Consider the following 17,948-nt stretch of genomic DNA (forward strand, 5'->3'; position numbering starts at 1 on the left):
TTAGTTTATACTTAAGTTAATTAAAAATTAAATTTAAAGTTCAGTTCCTTGGTTGCACTTGCTACATTTCAAGTGCTGGATAGCCATATGTAGCTAGTCGCTACTATATTAGACAGTACAGATATAGAACATTTCCATCATCGTAGAAAATGCTACATCACAGCAAGTACAGGGTCTACAGTCCTGGAGAGGGGATATCAAGGGACAGGAATCAGAAAAGAACAAAGACTTTGGGAATGAGGCTGAGCAACGTGAATCTAGACAAGGCATTGAGTGAAGCCACACAGCTGGAAGAACGGAATTGACTCTTTTGGCCAGGGCCTACGGAGCCCTACAATGAATCATTCAGTATGAGTGACAACCCAAACCGGTATCTGTGTTAACCTGTGTAATATATCCTGATTTGTTTTAAGTGGTTGGGGGTGAGTGGGTAGGGCAGCTGTTGAAAAGATTTCATGGGGCAGGAATGAGGAATGAGGGAGTATGACTAGATTATGTGTAGTGGTGGTTGAATACTGAATGCCTGTCTCTGTTTCTCCTTTCGTTGTTTTTCCATTTCCTTTAAGATACAGAATTGTGCATCCTGATAATAGTGGCCTCACTCCTACATTGCTTAAATGTACCTCAGCATCTCTTTTTACATATGAAGGCAGCAGGGTGAAAGGCAAGCAACCAGTTTATTCAAACTGAGCAAGAAAAGGATAAAACCTCGAATGTTGAATTTCACTGCGTGGAGTGATTTTGTATTTCTCAAGCAAACATGACTCAGATGGCAGATATAATGGGCACTGAGAACAATTGAACCGTGTGTAGGGACACAATCCCAAATACATAGAAAGGTGCTAACGTGCCGGCAGCCTGAGCCTTTTGGATTCTAATAGCGGCTTACTCATACTTTTCGTGAGATGGTGACTTAATGATGTAGCCGCTAATTTGAATTTAGCAGACATTTTAAATATAGGTTTCTCTTACAGAGACAAAAGTTGCAATTTAAAGCTCTTTGGTGGTCTAAAAACAGCTTAATTCTGTAGTCGCGTGGTAATAAGTACTAATCCAGCTTATGCAGTGATTGTAGTATGTCATGTTTGTGAAAGATTGCCCAACTGCTTTCTCTGGGTTTTATGTTAATTTAAAAATATTAAACATAAAACCTTATAACATCTTCACGCTGAGATAAACTGTTCAATTTAACTTGTGCTCAAGCAGCAGCTGTCAGGAATTATCTTGTTCCTACTGGTGTTCGCTATCACCTTGTGCCCTTTCCTGCCAGACTCGCAGTGTGGGATGCTAAAGCTCACCTTGCTGGGATTTATTGCTTAAATAATACCTGAGGCAAGAGGAGTGTGGGGAGCCAAGGGATTAGCTGCTGATGGAGTGATGTCACTCATTGTATGATTGTAAACTTTTTTTTTTTAATTGATGGAAGGAAGCAAAGTGAAAATTGCCTATAAGTCACACCTGCGTTCCTTTTGAGGGCATATTCATTGCTTATTTGGGGGAATCATCGAGCTGAATATTTGAGGAGTTGCTTATTGTCCAATTTAACTACCCTTTACAACTGAAAAAGCAGAGGCCTGTTTTACTAATGATAGAGCTAATTTCCACAAATTAGGAGCATGAGGACTATTTCAAGATCAGCAATAAAAATATAATGAATTTCCTGTTAATGACTGAAGAAACTACAGGAAGTGTTGGTGTGGTTAATATTTTGAAAATCATTGCCATTTCATTTCTGAATGTATTGCATTGTTTCATTTGGGAGTTTGACTTGGAAGGCAATGATCAGCTCGTAGGATGAGAAGAGGAGGGGTGTGGTAGGAGTAGGACTCACCTTGGTTAAACATTTTCTACTGATTTCTCAGGTCCACCCTGAGGATAATTCTCATGTAGGAAATTAACAATTGGATTATGACTAAAAGTGCATATATGATGGATTTATTGCTTATGGCATGTAGCATAGTTTTCCCTTCTACTTAAGGCCATTTTGTGCATATTCCTCAAAATTGTAGTTTTATAATGTATAACTTTACAAAAATTTGCAAGACTAGATCAATGAATTACAATATGCCAATCACTTAATTGTTAATATTTGTACATTTTTATTTCTCTATGTAAATATATACATATGAATATTTATTATTAGTAGCCTTTTGACTGAACAATTTAAGAATTAGTTGCAGACATCATGTAACTTCACATATGAACAATTCAACAGTTATCCTAAAAAGAAAGATAATATCCTATATAAACCCATTAAAATGATTAAACTTAAGAAATTTAAGCCTGATGAAAATTTACAATCTTATATTCAGCCCATATTCAGAGTCTCCCTGTTGTCCGCATAATTCCTTTATAGCTGCTTTTCCCCTACCCAGTATCAGAGTGGCATTTTGCTTTGGGGTTTCTTTATTTTCCTTTAATCTATATATATTTTTTTCTTTAATGACATTGACCTTCTTGGAGATCCAGCCCAGTTATTTTGCAAGATATATGTCTGTTTCCTCATGACCAAATTCAGATCAGGCTTTTCTGGCAGATTTGTATCTTTCTCATTGGTGATTTGAATCTTTCTCAGGATATTGTATTGGAAAATACAAGATATGAATTTGTCCCATTAGGTCATATTTAGTTTGATTCATGTCTACCAAATTTCTCCATTTTTTCTTTGTAATTAACAATTAATAAGGGGACCACACACTTGGATGAATTCATGTCTACCAAATTTCTCCATTTTAAAGGTACCATTTTTTTCTTTGTAATTAACAATTAATAAGGGGACCACATTTAATGAATTTTTCTACCTTGTGTGTGAAAAATGTTGAGCTTACTCAGGTCTTAATGATTAAGAATGGGTTTGTATGTTGGGGCTGGGAGTGGGGCTACAGGGAAAGGGGGAGAATTTTCCAATAAGTAGACCCACAAGTGGCCATCTAGTTTCTTTTTTAGGAAAATATTGATTGAAATTAATGTTTTATTGTTCTCTCTACTAAGGATAAGATTTGTAAATAAGCAAATACCTTCATATTTCAGAATTTTCAATTTAAGTTCTTGAAAGACTTGTACGAGGTGGTGGTGGGAATATTTTTGGTGAAAATAGGGCATTTTCTGGCCATAGTTTTCCTCTTTGCTTTAGTTAGGTATGCGGAGACAATTTAAACAATAGTGTATCTCCTTTGTAAGATTTTTAATTTTTTTTTTTACTTTAGAGCAACAAACCATGACATTAATATAGCAATGTGGGTGTAAAATTGAGATCACTGCTTTTTGATCAGATGTGCCTTTTGTAGCCCATGAAGAAGACACTTGAATTCCTATTTATGATACATGCACTTATTATGTAATCACTCTTCTTATGTGAAAGGCTAGTGCTGCAGATCATATAAACACCTGAAGTTAGCCATTTGGCTTGTCAGCCAGGGATAATTTATAGGAGTTGTAATCATGGTAATAACAAGGATGATATTTTGTATTTATTAAGTACAGAAAAATGCATTTGCAATGTAACTCGCCCATGACCAATTCATGTCCCTGGCATAATGGAAAGCACTTGGGGCTGAGAGACCGGGAGCCCTGCTTCGCCACTTTCCAACAGTGTGATTCCAGGAACACTCATAACCTTCCCGAACCTCATTTTTTAGACTGGGAATTAAAGCTGCAAGGGTCAAATGATGCTGCATTATGTTATAAAGGTGGTATTCCATCAAAATTGTGCCATCTAAATGTACTTGGCTGCTCAGGGACTGTAATTTGCACCTCCTGTGTCCATAGTGGTAGATACCTCGTTAGTGAAACATACGAGGTATGAAACATATCTCTCCTTCCTGTTTGTAACTTCAGTACTTTGTGTGTGTCACTATGACAGGCAGCATTCATTGCAGTGGGCAGCCTTGTCCATCTTTTCTGTTCTTCCTGGCTAGACCCTGGCACGTAGTAGGCATTTAGTAAATGTTTGGGCAAGGAGTGCGTTGATAGACACTTTCCTCTATAAACATGGTAGGTAAGCTTTCAGTTTCCTCCCCTCCCCCAAAGAAAGGGAATCAATCAGCCTTTCTTCATTTTTTAAATATCTATGTGATATATCAGGGGTTTTACAAATTGTATATCTGGTGCCACTAGTAGTGCAGTAGCAGAGAAAAAAAATTAGAACCCCCCCCACCCCCCCAGAAATATTGTAGAATTGTTAAAAAAAAGGGGGCGGGGAGGCATGGTGAGAAAACATACCAAGAGAAAAAGACCACACTAGATAAGTCTATTGCATAAATCAAAAGGGTTTATGTCATAACATGAGCATGTGCCATTCCTGCTTGTATATTGAATTTCAGTAGTTGGTTGCATAAAGAAGTAAAGTGTAATGAAACTGGCAAGCCAAGTATTCCCCAGTCAGCCTTATCTTTGTTCCATTTGTCCTTCAGATAGAGCTTTTCTTGCCTTTTTCAATAAAACCCATCCAGCTTTTTTTTTTTTTTTTTTTTTGCATCTCTCAGTAACTGAGCTGAGAAGACCAATGAGATTTGGAGCTTTTATAGTTCTTAGCAGCTGCTTTTTTCAGAGATCAAGACTTGGAATGCTGCTACATGGTATTAATTCTTAACTATTGATGTGTCCCTGTAGGGCACGTGTTTTTCTGGGGGTAGGATGTGGGGAGGGGGAAGAAGGGCAAAGGATGACGCCCGTCAAGCGTGCTCTGGACAGTGAACCCTCATTTCCTTATTTCCTAGGACCCTCTTTGCAAGCTCAGTGCTTAACCTGACTGAACTGGCTGCCCTTCGGCCTGACCTTGGGAAGCTGAAAAAGATTCTCTACTTCCACGAGAACCAATTGGTATATCCTGTCAAGAAATGTCAGGAGAGGGATTTCCAGTATGGATACAACCAAATTCTCTCATGGTAGGTATCGACTGTATCATGATATTTAGTCCTTTGCTACTTTTATCTTGATAGATGGTTAGCTTTTAAATCTGGAGACCTGATGTACCCTTATTTTAAAACACCTTAAGATAGGTACAAGTGTTTATTTAAACATACCTTCCATGGTAGTAATTACTTGTGCCTCTGCCATCTATGTATAGGGTCACAGCTAATCCTTTTATAAAATACATATATACGTATGTATATGTATATAAGATCTAATTATATGTTGAACTAATTATCTACTTTCTACAACATTCACAATGGAATCAACGGGTTCACAGGGACCTTCTTCACCCTTGATTCTCTCATCTGCTGTTTAAGACATACTTTCAGGAAAGGGCAGTCAGTCTGCTCTTTTGCCAACCACTTTCAATGAATCCAGCTAAAATCAAAATAGAAATTTTCAGAGGAGTAAACAAAAAATAAGACATCATGGAGCAAGGAGGTTTTTTGTTTGTTTGTTTTTATATAATTTGTAAGAGAAAACTATGGAAAATGAATCTTTAGGTAGTTGTTGGTATTTTTCGCCCCCTCATTGAGTCTTCTGAAATTGCACTGCCTTAAAATACCATGACATTTCAAAGGTGATGGTCCTTCTCTCTTGTTACTTCAACAAAGTGTATCTCCTGAAGCTTACTTAATGAAAGAAGTTAATAACAACCCTGAAACGGCTTGGCTATTGCATCCTATTCACAGAACAGCAACAATCGAATTGACTAAGTTTGGCCGTGAATGGCTAATTTTTACTCACCTTTTTAAACAGTTATTAGCAATTGGGATTGTTGATGTGTTTAAAGAGACTCTCAACTCTTGCAAGTATAGTCCATAGTTTAGTTGACATAGAAAAGCAGCTCTATGGCGCTGCTTCTGTGTTTTGAGCATTTTGCAAATGCTTTTCTGCAATCATTTTTACAAGCTGCTTCAATTGTGAAGTAGCAGTGCTATCAAAAGAGTGGAACTGCTTCCCATCAAATGTCTCATAAAAAAGCAACCATTTTAAAATTTCATAATAAAATTAAAATACTTTCTTTTATATTGAAACAGAGAAGGGAAATATGTTTTAAAAACAAAAATAAAATCATTTTGTGCTTTATCAATATGGAAAACATTTGTAATATTCTTTTGATTTCTTGAATTAGCATCATTCTTTTCCTCAGATAGTGTGTGTTTATTACCCTTGAGAAATAACTGGGGGAAAAAATTAAGCCTATTTTTCCCTTTATGGGTGGCTTTAAAGTTAATGGAAGTTACACTCACTCATATCAGGGAGGAAATGCATGAAAAAGAGTATTTCTGTAAACTATCTTGGATCTTTAATTTAGCATAGACTGGGTGTTAAGATTGTAAGTAGTTGGGTTGTATGCGGATATTTGAAAAAAAAAATTTAGCTTACTGCCCCTCATCTCTCTCTTCCATAAAAGATTGTTTTTGCTTGTAGCAATGAGACTATAAGAACTCCTACATGATTTTTCAGCATTGCTCTTCTCAAGAGGGTAAACTGTTAGACATGCTTGGAGAGAAAGAAGTGGACTTGATCATTGGTTGGCTTGTTAATAAGAAAAAAATGGCTCACGGTTATCCAGAGGAAAAATAAGAGTGTCAGGAAGCAGTCCTGTTCAGATTCTCTTTGAAACATATGACTCCCTCTTCCTCAAATGTTTCTCTAGTTTTCTTGCTGACTTCTGCTTTTGTTGGCACTGGGAGATTTCTTTCCTGGCCGCGTGGCAGTTAAGGACTTTAGAGATGACTGACATAAGCACTCACCTTAAATAGAGGTTTCACTAACCCTCTGACTTACGAACACATGTCGCAACTATATATGATGACCTGTGGGTCGCTATTACAATACGTGACATATGGTGAAAACAGACTAGCTGTAAAACATCCTTCAACTTTTGCTATATTATTATATTGGCTTCCTTATTGCTTGGTGTTGTGTCAGCACTTCTCTGACATTCTTTTGTATTATCCATGTTGTAATCACCCCTATCCCCAAATTGGCACTAGGTCACAACTAAAAAAAAAAAATAACTTGTATGGGGAAGCAGTTTTGTGAGGCAGGCATAGGGGTGACAGGTCAACATTCTTTTTGTTGGTTTTTCATTCCGCTCTGTATTAATAACAGGAACTTTAGCTGTCTCAGTAAATGTGAATTAAACTAACCTGAGGCTGTGCTATGGTATGTATTCCTCTTCTATAAGCTCTGCTTATTCATCTGTGTTTTGCAGTCTATGGACTTGCATGTCTTCTTTCAGTCTTTTTTTTTTTTTACCTATCATTTTAAAGGTGAAGTAAAACTGTTTTTTCTATTGGATCCTATATCAAAGCATTTGTATTCATTTTATTGAGATCCGGTGACACTGAGACACCGTTTCATTGCTTACTAGGTAAAACAGCGATTATCAACCTTTTTTATCTCATGGCACACAAAAACTAATTACTAAAATTCTGCAGCACACCCAAAAAATATATTTTATGCCAATATTTTTAAAAAATAGGTATAATTTTGATTCAATCACACCAGACAGCTATTGCTGTGTTGGCTGCTGTCATTTTTTTAAATTTGACAATCTAAGGGAAAAGAGGTCAGTGCCCCTAACTAAATAGTCAGATATTGCATGTTTTAAAAATTCTTGTGGCACTCCAGTTGAAAATCCCCTGCTTAAAGCAAAGAGGGCCATTAAAAAAATCAAAACAATGATCTCTTAAATCAGTATTTTGACGCATAAAGGGAACATAGTACATATTTATACTATAGACAGGGTGGGGCAAAAGTGGGTTCACAGTTGTTCATATGGAAAATAATACAATAAGACAAGAATATAAACTCTGTGTTTTGTGTACTCACAATTGTAAACATACTTTTGCCTCACCCTATACTTATGTTTTATCCTGCCCTCACCCATGGTTATCATTTGTGTTCATTGGTTTCCAAGAATATGTTATAGAAAATTCTGAAAATTGCTCATGTATTTATGACACACAGACTTTGTTTTCACGTTGCCTTATAACTATGTATTTCAGATCGCTTTTTGTTTTTTAAAAATATTATGGGGAGAAGCACAGTCTTTCATCTAAAGCAGTAGCCAATATTACATTTCTTTTGTTTAATTCTGAAAGTCCATGGTATTGTGATTCTTTATAATGAGTTCCTTAATGTAATGATTTCTACCAATTTCTTTTACTTCTCTGATTATTTCAAATATCTTGGTGAAATTATTTGTAGAGACCCCATATGATCCCTCCTGTATAGCCCAGAACTTTAAAAAGTTTCTTGAAGCAAGGGTTAAAACAAGAAAGAGACTTCAACCACATACTTTGAAGGTATGCTCTAGTACAGTGATTCCCAAAGTGGGCGCTACCGCCCCCTGGTGGGCGCTGCAGCGATCCAGGGGGGCGGTGATGGCCACAGGTGCATTTGTTTTAACTTTTTTTGTATTACCTTTCTATTCTGAGTTCAATAAATAGTTTCATAATTTCAAACTTCAATGTTTCTAATTTACACCTTTCTTTACTATATTTTACGAAAAAGGTAGAAACATTAATACATATATCTTTCTGTTTAATTGCTATTAAAATTTAAAAAAAAGAATTTCCAGGGGGCGCTAATATTTTTCCTGGAAAGGGGGCGGGAGGCCAAATAAGTTTGGGAACCACTGCTCTAGTATGAAACAGCTTTATCTCAATTAGTCCCCTTGAAGGTAGTGAAAAATATGGCAGACATTCTGTTCTCAGTAGTATGGTATAAAACAAACTCCATCACTGACAGAGAAACCAACATGGGTGGTTGGGTCACAAAGCAAAAGGTCCTACTGTACTTATTGCTGTTGATAGTATAGAAAGTTCCTGACATTGTGGAAGAATATAATTGCCTTTGAAGCCTCACAGGAAAGCATTAAATCATTTAATTCCTCTCCTGCCTTTCATCCTGACACCAACAATCTAACTTCCCATGATCCTATATAAATAAAGAGCTAATATGCTAATTAGACCAAACAGCCCAATGACCATCCGGATGACCTTCCAGACGAAGCCAGGGCTGCAAGGGCCAGCCGGGGCTGCGAGGGCCAAGCCCCTTGCACGAATTTCGTGCATGGGCCTCTAGTATAATATAATAAAAAGAACTTATCTATTAGAGGCATTTTGATAACTACTTATGGAAGTGCAGAGTATTTTTTTTTTGCAAACCCAAGGTGCAATTTAAACTCTGTTGGGCTCATCATTTGTATTTATCCTTTCCCTTTACAGCCTGGTGGCTGATGTGGTGGTATTCAACTCTCTTTTTAATATGGAGTCGTTTCTCACTTCTATTGGGAAATTTATGAAGCTGATTCCTGACCACAGACCCAAGGATCTGGAAAACATCATCAGACCCAAGTGCCAAGTTATTTACTATCCCATCAGGTTTCCTGATGTGAGCAGGTCAGTATGTTTGACTCTGTTTGTCAAATTATTTCCCCACTGTGTAGGAATTGGTGTTCTTCTTGCCAATTTTATCTTCTCAGCATAAGCATGGTTAATTAGAGAATCGAGTTCCATTTCACCATGCTGTGATTTGCAAAGATTTTAAATAATCATTTGTCTGACCTATCACTGAATGGTTACTTCTGATGTTGAGATCTTCCTTTCTTTTCTCTTATTTATTTGTTTGCTAAAACAAGCTGTTTTGACTTTTAACACTTACTGTTTTGGTTCTTTCCTTGTTGTTTTGTTAAAGAAGTCATCATCAAGCCTATTTCTCAACTTTTGCATTCACCTTATGTCCATTGATGTATATGTATAATAATAACTGTTCTACGTAAATCAATGCTAAATTTTGCTGCTTGGTTTACTTTCATTTTCCATGCTATTTTCTTCACTTTTTCCCTTCTTTCATTTTTTATTATTTATATTATCTTAATAGAGAGTTGGGTATTCTATGTTGGGTCACAAAAGCGCTTAATTGCCATTTCTCTTTCTCAGTTACTAAGGACATTTTTTATTACCCTGGTTGCTAGGCCCACCCTGAATTAGCAACGGATGATGTGGCTCAAAGGGAACATTTTAGAATTCCTTTTCACTTTTGATTAAACCTAGCAAAATTGTTTTTACTACCACCAGAAGTATTTCTCCCTTGTGAATAGTAAGTTTGCTTCAGTGGGATTCACACTAGCTGGGGATGCTGCTGTTTTGTAACTGACTGTGTCCTTAAAAAGAGTTCAGGGACAGCTGTCTCTTCCCCATCCTTGAAATGAAGGCAGGAAACGATTTAATGTCCATACGTGCTATTCAGGCAGTCAGCAGTACTCTCTGTGTTCTGGACTTCCCTAGTTCGTCCAGATTTTGCTATGGAGACAGTTGTCCTCCTCCACACCCCAATGCTGGTTTATTTGAGTTTCTTATTAGTAAATATTTCATTGAAGAAAAATATGCCTAATACCAAGTCAAATGAGTGAGTCAAACAATTTCAGTTAGAGCACCTTGTCCTTACTTTACAGAGTTCAGAGAGCAGGCCCAGGGGGCAGAGATTGTCTTGAACTCACACAGCTGGTTATTGTCACAGACTAGATTAAAGTTGGGACCCTATGAATTTTTATTCCATTTTTTTGTACTGTCCAAGCTTCCTGTCAATGTTGGTCATTTGTCAAAAACATTAAATGGTTTATTTACAGTTTTGAATACTATCAAGCTAAGTGAAATTAAGATAACCATCGATTTTCAGATACATATATATATATATGTATGTATAATATGTATTTGTATCAATACAATTTTCTTATGTCTGATAAATTTCAACTTTTGAAAAATATAGTTGTTATACATTAGATCCACGATTATCTCAAACACAGCTTATACTTTAGATCATATTTTTAAAATATGAACCTTATTTTTGACATGTTTTTATGTTTTTCATATAATATAAAGTCAAAATATACATCTTTAGATAAATAGGTGGTTATAGCACATCTTAATTATTACTGCTATAGAATTCCAAATAAATAGTGTTTTAAATTCATTTCCATATGACATATCCCTCCATCATTATGTGTTTAATACACCTGTGGCAATTGAATAGTTTATTAATTTAGACTGTATTACCATAAATACATCTCGCTAAATGGAAGAAGGTTAAGAAATATTGTGGCCAAGATAACATTCATAAGCGAGGTCTTAGCCCAGAGTGTTATTTGAGTTATTTTCAAATGGTAATTTGCTTTATCCAACCCAAACTCATATAGTGTAAGTAAGTGATTATTTGCATGAATGACAATCATTCTAATGCCTCCAGTCTTAGAAGAGTATTATTTTGTTGAGATGTTGAAAAATACTTAGTAATTCCAAAGGCAAAGTCGCCAATGTGATTTTAAAATACAAACACAGTTTTTGAATGCTTATATCTTTCTCCCTTTACAAATATTATTTGGTCATGGCAAAAATGGGTGTAAGTAAAAACAAAGAAGAAGGTACAATTAAATTATTAATACAATGCGCTATAATAATATATAATAATGGATATTAAACAGGGAAGGGAAGATGCCATATTTCAGCAAAATCTGTGAGGCTTTATAATGCTGATAACTGATAAAACACAGACCATGTCTGTCACATAGGGATTCAGTAACATTTGGCTTGTGGCACCTGCTGATACCTCATGTCCTCCTCCCCCCTCCACTGCTTTATTGTCAAAGACCAGGACACAGTATACAGAACGAATGTTCACTTGGAAATGTTTCATTATATGAATTTATTTTGGGATGGGAAATCTCTTTAACACCAAAGTTGCACATACATGTATTTGAGTCTTTGCCTTACTAGCTCTGTGACCTGTACTAGTATAAGTGAAATGACCCTGAGCTTAGGTTCTTTAATGGTCATGATTATTTTTGCCTTATAACCTCATAGGTATGATGTGGTGACTAAATGAATTAGTGTGTGGCAAATGCCTAGCATAATGCCTGACATACAGTAGCGTCCCAATGAAGATGAATTCACCTTATTAACACCCCATCCCATTCTTTTATAACCTAGTACATTTATTGTCACCTGCATATAAAGGGCAGTGTTTTTCTCTCTTTATTAGTGAACACATGAAAATAGAGAGGTACTAAAAAGAAAAAAGAGAGCCCAGCTGGTTGAGTGTCGACCCAGGAACCCAGAGATATCTGTTCAATTCCCAGTCAGGGCACATGCCCCGATTGCGGGCTTGATGCCTGGAAAGGGGCATGAAGGAGGCAGCCAATCAATGTTTCTCTGTCATCATTGATGCTTTTATCCCTTCCTCTCTCTCTAAAAATAAATAAAAACATATTTTTAAAAAAGAGAAAACTACTCTGCCATATAAATAGATCAATTTATTTATTCTCTTTATCACTCTGACTCAGTCTTTTGACCTTCAGAGAACCTGCCACCCATTGATTGAGCCAACCCCTCACTTTCATTCTTCTCTTACCCTAATTTCCCTCCTTCTTCCCCAGCCTAATTTTCATATTCTATTGTAATACTCTTTTGCATATACTTTCAAATCTCTTGCCCCCTTTCCTTTGTATTTAATTAGGAGAAGACATCCTGCCATACTTATTAGTCTACTCTAAACCCATGACTCCTAAATTCAGATGGAACCTTAATCTGCCTGGCAAGCATACCACATTTTCCTCTTTTAAATAACTAACCATGCATTTTCCTTCCTTTGCAAAGGTCTAATAGTAAAGTGTCTGATTTCATCCTCAGATCATGACTGAGAAAATAGAGGCAGTCAGGTGAGAATTCTGTCCTCTGCTACCACCACGTCTACGCAGTTGTGTGCTTCTGTGGCCTGGTCTCCATCTTCACGCCTGGTCCTGTGGGTGAACTGGCCTTGCTCCTGTCTGAGGCCCTTCCTCCACTCCACTGGTTGTCGGAGCCCATCCTTCTCCCAAACCTAAGGACTATTGTTCTAACAAGTTTTTCTTCTCTCTTCTGCATCATCAGTTTTCCTTTCTTCTGGATCATTCCTATTAGCTTACAAAAATGCTGTTAGGTTTTACATCTTTTGAAAAAATTCTCTCTTGATTCCACCTTTCCCTTCCACTACTGCTTCATTTCCTTCTTTCTCTCAGGACCAAAACTTCTTGCAAGACTTGTAAATATTTGTTGTTGCTAATTTCATTCCTATTGTTCTCTCTTAAAGCTACTTCACTGAAATGGTTTTTGTCTAGATCACCTGTGACTTCCATGTCTCTGCATCCTGTGGTCACCTCTCAGTCCTCATTTTACTTAACGTATCACAGTAATTGACATACTGTGACACACCCTTCAGTTGGTTTCTGGGACACATAGGTTGCTGCTTTTCAGACTTGTTGTTGGCTTCTTATCATTGCCCTGCCCTTTAAATTTGGACTGGCCTTTGGCACTCTTAATACTTAAAGGGTTCGTAGAGGAAGAGCCAAGGACTGAAATGAGAAAAGAAGATAGAGGGGTCAGAAGGTCAACAATGAGAGAATTATCTTGTGGAACAAAGGGAAGAGTGTTTTAAGATGATGGTCAGTAGGGAAAGCAGAGGAATGAGATTAACTAAAGTGATGACTAAAATGTATCCTTGAATTTTTCAATTCAAGTGTCAGTGGTACCCCACCCTGCATTCTGTTAACTCACAGAAAATTTTCATATGTTCTTCCTGGTAGCCACACAAACTTAGGATTCAAATCCAGATGAGACCTCTTCCTGTGTCTCTGTGTGTCTCTCTCTTTTACACACACACACACACACACACACACACACACACACACACTACTCCTCCTTTTATGGATGAAGGCACTGAGGCCCAGAGAAGTTAAGTGTCTCCTGGTAATCACACAGCTAAAGACAGAGCAGGAACTAGAACCCATATCTCAAAATCTCCCTCCAGTGCTCTCACACCACTGATTGCAAATTCAATTTCAGCTCCCAATTGTCTTATTGCTCAGCTGACAACAGATTAGCAGCATCCAATTGGGGGTGTGATAAAGTCAGGCTCATGACAGCAGTAAAAAGTGACAGCTGACTGACAACTTGACAACAAGGGAGGAGAGAGATAAACTATTAAAAAAATATGAGAAGTGAAAAAGCGTAGCAGCCTGGAGCTCCTTCCGGGCAGGGCAGGCAGCTCTCACATGGAGGGTCCCCTGCTGACATTTGTCCTCAGTGGCACAGCTTGAACATCAAAGGATGACTGTGATTTCATTATGAGAGAGCAAATGGCAGCCCATACGTACATTCCTTTTAAGAATGTAAAGAAATGGCTCGGCTGGTGTTGCTCAGTGGTTGAGCATTGACCTATGATGCAGGAGGTCACGGTTTGATTCCTGGTCAGAGCACATGCCCAGGTTGTGGGCTCGATTCCCGGTGTAGGGCATGCAGGAGGCAGCTGATCAATGATTCTCTCTCATCATTGATGTTTCTATCTCTCTCCCTTTCTCTTTCACTCTGGAATCAGTAAAAAATATATTTTTTTTAAAAAGGACGTAAGGAAATGTGGAAGCCACTTTTGGCAGAAAGCATAAATGACAGTAAAGGAAGGTAAGCATTGTGTCCTACTGTAGGGCGTACATGAGCCATGTTTACCTAATGGAAGATAATGAACATCCAGACCCTTTCTTATGCAGTTGTACTAACTGCGAGTTTGGGTGACTAGGGAACATTTCAACAAGCTATCATTTTAGATCTTCCTGATTGGGGCCCTTTCATGGACCAAGCTTTTTTTGCTGCTGGCTCTATGCACCAGCTTCTTCAGTACTGAAGGCATCCAGACTTGCCAGGTGATCGGTGGTTAACAAAGCCCATTTGCCACATTTATACCATATCTCAGCCTGTTTGAGCTGCTACCACAGAGTATGGTAGACTGGGTGGCTAGTAAACAAAAGAAATGTATTTCTCATAGTTCTGGAGGCTGGGGAGTCCAAGATCAAGGCGCCAGGAGATTTGCTTTCTGGGGAAGGACTGCTTCCTGGTTCATCGATGACTTATCTTCTTGCCGTGTTCTCACTTAAGGAGGTAGCGAGGGACTACTCTGGGGTCTTTTTTAAAAGGGCGCTAATCCCATTTATGAGGTCTCCAACCTCATGACTTAATCACCTCCCAAAGGCCCTATCTCTCAATATTATTTCCGGAGGGGTTAGGATTTCAACAAATGAATTTTGAAAGAATGCAAATATTCAGCCTGTCTCTTATCAGAAGATACATATTATCTGAAAACGTGGTGGGATGAGACTAATAACAGACACATTGCAAAGGAAAACTATTGTGTTAAATGATGTAGATTAGATGGAAAATTAAGGAAATTCTGTGCATTTCAACAAATCATATTTCACACAGAACTCTGTGGTGCTGATGGGTGTATGATGAGGAGGAAAGGAAGCAGTCCCGCAGCCTACCCTAGGTCATGTGACCGTCATCCAGGCAAGGCCTCGCAGAACTAGGGGATGTTCCTCATCCAGACCCTTGTGCAAGCCTCAGTCTTGCGAGAGCAGAGCATCTACCCAGAACATTGCTTTCTGACCATGTCATCTCTGGAAGGTAGAGCTCACCATAACAGCTCCCTTTGCTGATTCTTATTTTAGCCCTGAATCTTGGAAAGCGTAGTATACATATTTTGCCATTTTCATCTTCCAACAAGTCTGAAAGATATTTTCATTTATAGTTGAAGAGACTCAGCCATAGAGAATGTGAGTAACTCTGTGCCTACAATCACACAGAAGTAAAGGTAGAACTAGAAGTCAATTGCTTTTATCCTGTTTTAGAACCCACATTCTTAACAGCCTTTCTATCCTGCTGGTCCTGCCGAGAGAAGGTCTGGTCTCCTGGTCCCTGGTACTTGACCCTGGCCAGTGAAGGACAAGGAATTTATAAAAGAGAACTGACAGAAGCATCAAATGAAAGGGGACCTGTCATGGTAAGGTTATGGATAAAAGGACTCAAGGCTTCAGACAGTAGACTTTTAAAGGTTGACATTTTGAAAAAAGAGGATACCTGAAGAGGAATGAAAAATGTTAGGGAAGAATTTTTATAGTAAAATTGAAGAGGGACCTAAAGAAGCAGAATAGGAAGACTGCTTCAAAGAAAGAGCTGTGGGATCAGACTGCTATTTTACCTATCAGACCATTCATTTTCTGTTGCTAGTTATCTCTCCTTTATGCAAACTCTCTTCTCTCACAAGTGAGTTTCTAGAATGACACCTGTCTCAGAGGGCAGTGCCAATCCATTATAACTAGATTATCCCCACTTCCAACAAGTTGGACCACCTAAGAACGTAGAAATACAGTGAATTACCTGATCCTTGAAAAAAGATCATGTCTTTTAAAAGAATTCCATCAGGGAGGTATGACTGGGGAGTTTCAAAATGGATATGTCTGCTTCAAAAAAAACACACATTCAGTTGTATAAAAGGAGATGAGAAGTAAATGCTCAAGTTGTCAAGGCTCGATATGTGTATATATTTGTCACTTCTCTGCCTTCTCAGCCCCATTGTATTATGAAAAAGAGTTTCAGTTTGTTCATTATATTTACCCATAATTGATGTATTAAGATCAAGTGTATTATCCATGTATTTATTTTTTAATGCAGGGGTGAGTGGATGCTATATCCTTAGGAGTGGGAGTTTGGACTTTGAGCACAATGAAGCTGGTGTGCTTCCGATTGAGAAATCTGTAGTTTCTCTGGGTTTCAGATCCACTTCAGTCCCCATGGAGAACATCAGTGTCAACCTTGCTGAGATCATCGGGGGAGAATGTCATAGGTTTCTGTGATCATTTCACTATTTATTCCTGTTTCTCACGATATGGATCATCAGAGGTGCCCCAGAGTAAGAAGGAGTGGATTTCACCTGTGGGTTTCCTCATTTCATAGTAGATTGTACATCCCAGGAATAGGGATGAGATTAAATAAACAGCTGCTTTCCTCCTTCATTCCTGACAGCAGAGGAAGGAGGGAAAACCATGTTGGTCACTATGAGTAATCTCATTTATTGAAATCTAAAGAATTTCTCTGCACGTTTCTCTCTACCTTTTCCATGTAACTAAAATGTGATGCCAAAACAGAGGTTTGTGGACTTTGCTTAACTATTTTTGAAACAAAAATGGAGAATTTTAAAAACAGTGTGAAAACTTTAAATGAAAACTCTCAGGCTGTGCAAACCAAGACGAGGAGCCTAAGGGCTTTTTGGAGAATTCTTATGAAAGAAAACACGATTTTCCATTGCAAAGCAGATGTGTCAGAAACAACAGCAGGTCCGCAGTTTGAGAAATTGTGGATGGATGGGACAGAAGGCAGCCCCCGTGGCTCCCCCACCAAAATTTTTTTGTTTTTTACAGTAAAGTTCTGCTTGTGGGATTGTTGCCAGAAAACACCTTAATCTTCTTACCACATGTGGCTGTATTTCTCAGATATTTTGAGAATGTATTAGTGTTAGACATATTTGTGAAAGGACTGTCTATGTTTTTTTGTTTTTTTTGAAATAATAAAGTGGGTACTGTCTTCTTAAATATTAATCTAGGCCTGAAGTTGAAGAATAAAAGTTTTGCTTCACTTTTACAAATTTAAACATACCTATATTTGCTAATAATTATTTTGGCTCTTAAAAATGAATGCAAAATCATGTTTTCTTTAAATGTCATTAAAATTTTCTTATAGGGTCACTGTGCTAAAAAAAAAAGGTTTTGGTAAATCATTTCAGTGTTGAGCACCACTCATTGGGAAGAAATCGCCTTTATATATAAGGCAAACCTTTCATGCTGCATTATACTGTGACCATCTTGCTGTTGCTAGCCTAATCACAGGAAGAGACTTTTGAGTTCAGCATATATATGCAATCCCTTTTTTTGTCTGAAGTTATATAGACCAAACCTTGCTTACTCAAGATTTATTTTTAATGAAATTATTGTTTACTAGAGGCCCGGTGCATGAAATACATACACTTGGGGGGTGTCCCTCAGCCCAGCCTGCACCCTCTCCAATCTGGGACCCCTCAGGGGATATCTGACTGCCGGTTAGGCCTGATCTCACAGGGATCGGGCCTAAACCGGCAGTCAGACATCCCTCTCACAATCC

At 37.8% G+C, this 17,948-nt stretch overlaps 1 protein-coding gene across 3 annotated transcripts in view; it reads left to right on the forward strand.

Moving 5' to 3' along the window:
• The window catches only part of GTDC1 (glycosyltransferase-like domain containing 1), a 315,044-nt gene that overhangs the window by 118,849 nt on the left and 178,247 nt on the right, over positions 1–17,948 (forward strand). For all 3 annotated transcript variants that reach the window (XM_005862021.2, XM_014536236.1, XM_014536237.1), the window contains 2 exons: positions 4,719–4,886; positions 9,159–9,332. In XM_005862021.2, coding sequence (XP_005862083.1) covers positions 4,719–4,886; positions 9,159–9,332 — 342 coding nt within the window. The remainder of the gene's footprint in view (positions 1–4,718; positions 4,887–9,158; positions 9,333–17,948) is intronic.

This window comes from Myotis brandtii, unplaced genomic scaffold (genome assembly GCF_000412655.1).
Source record: "Myotis brandtii unplaced genomic scaffold, ASM41265v1 scaffold1577, whole genome shotgun sequence".
In the NCBI taxonomy this organism is placed as follows: domain Eukaryota; kingdom Metazoa; phylum Chordata; class Mammalia; order Chiroptera; family Vespertilionidae; genus Myotis; species Myotis brandtii.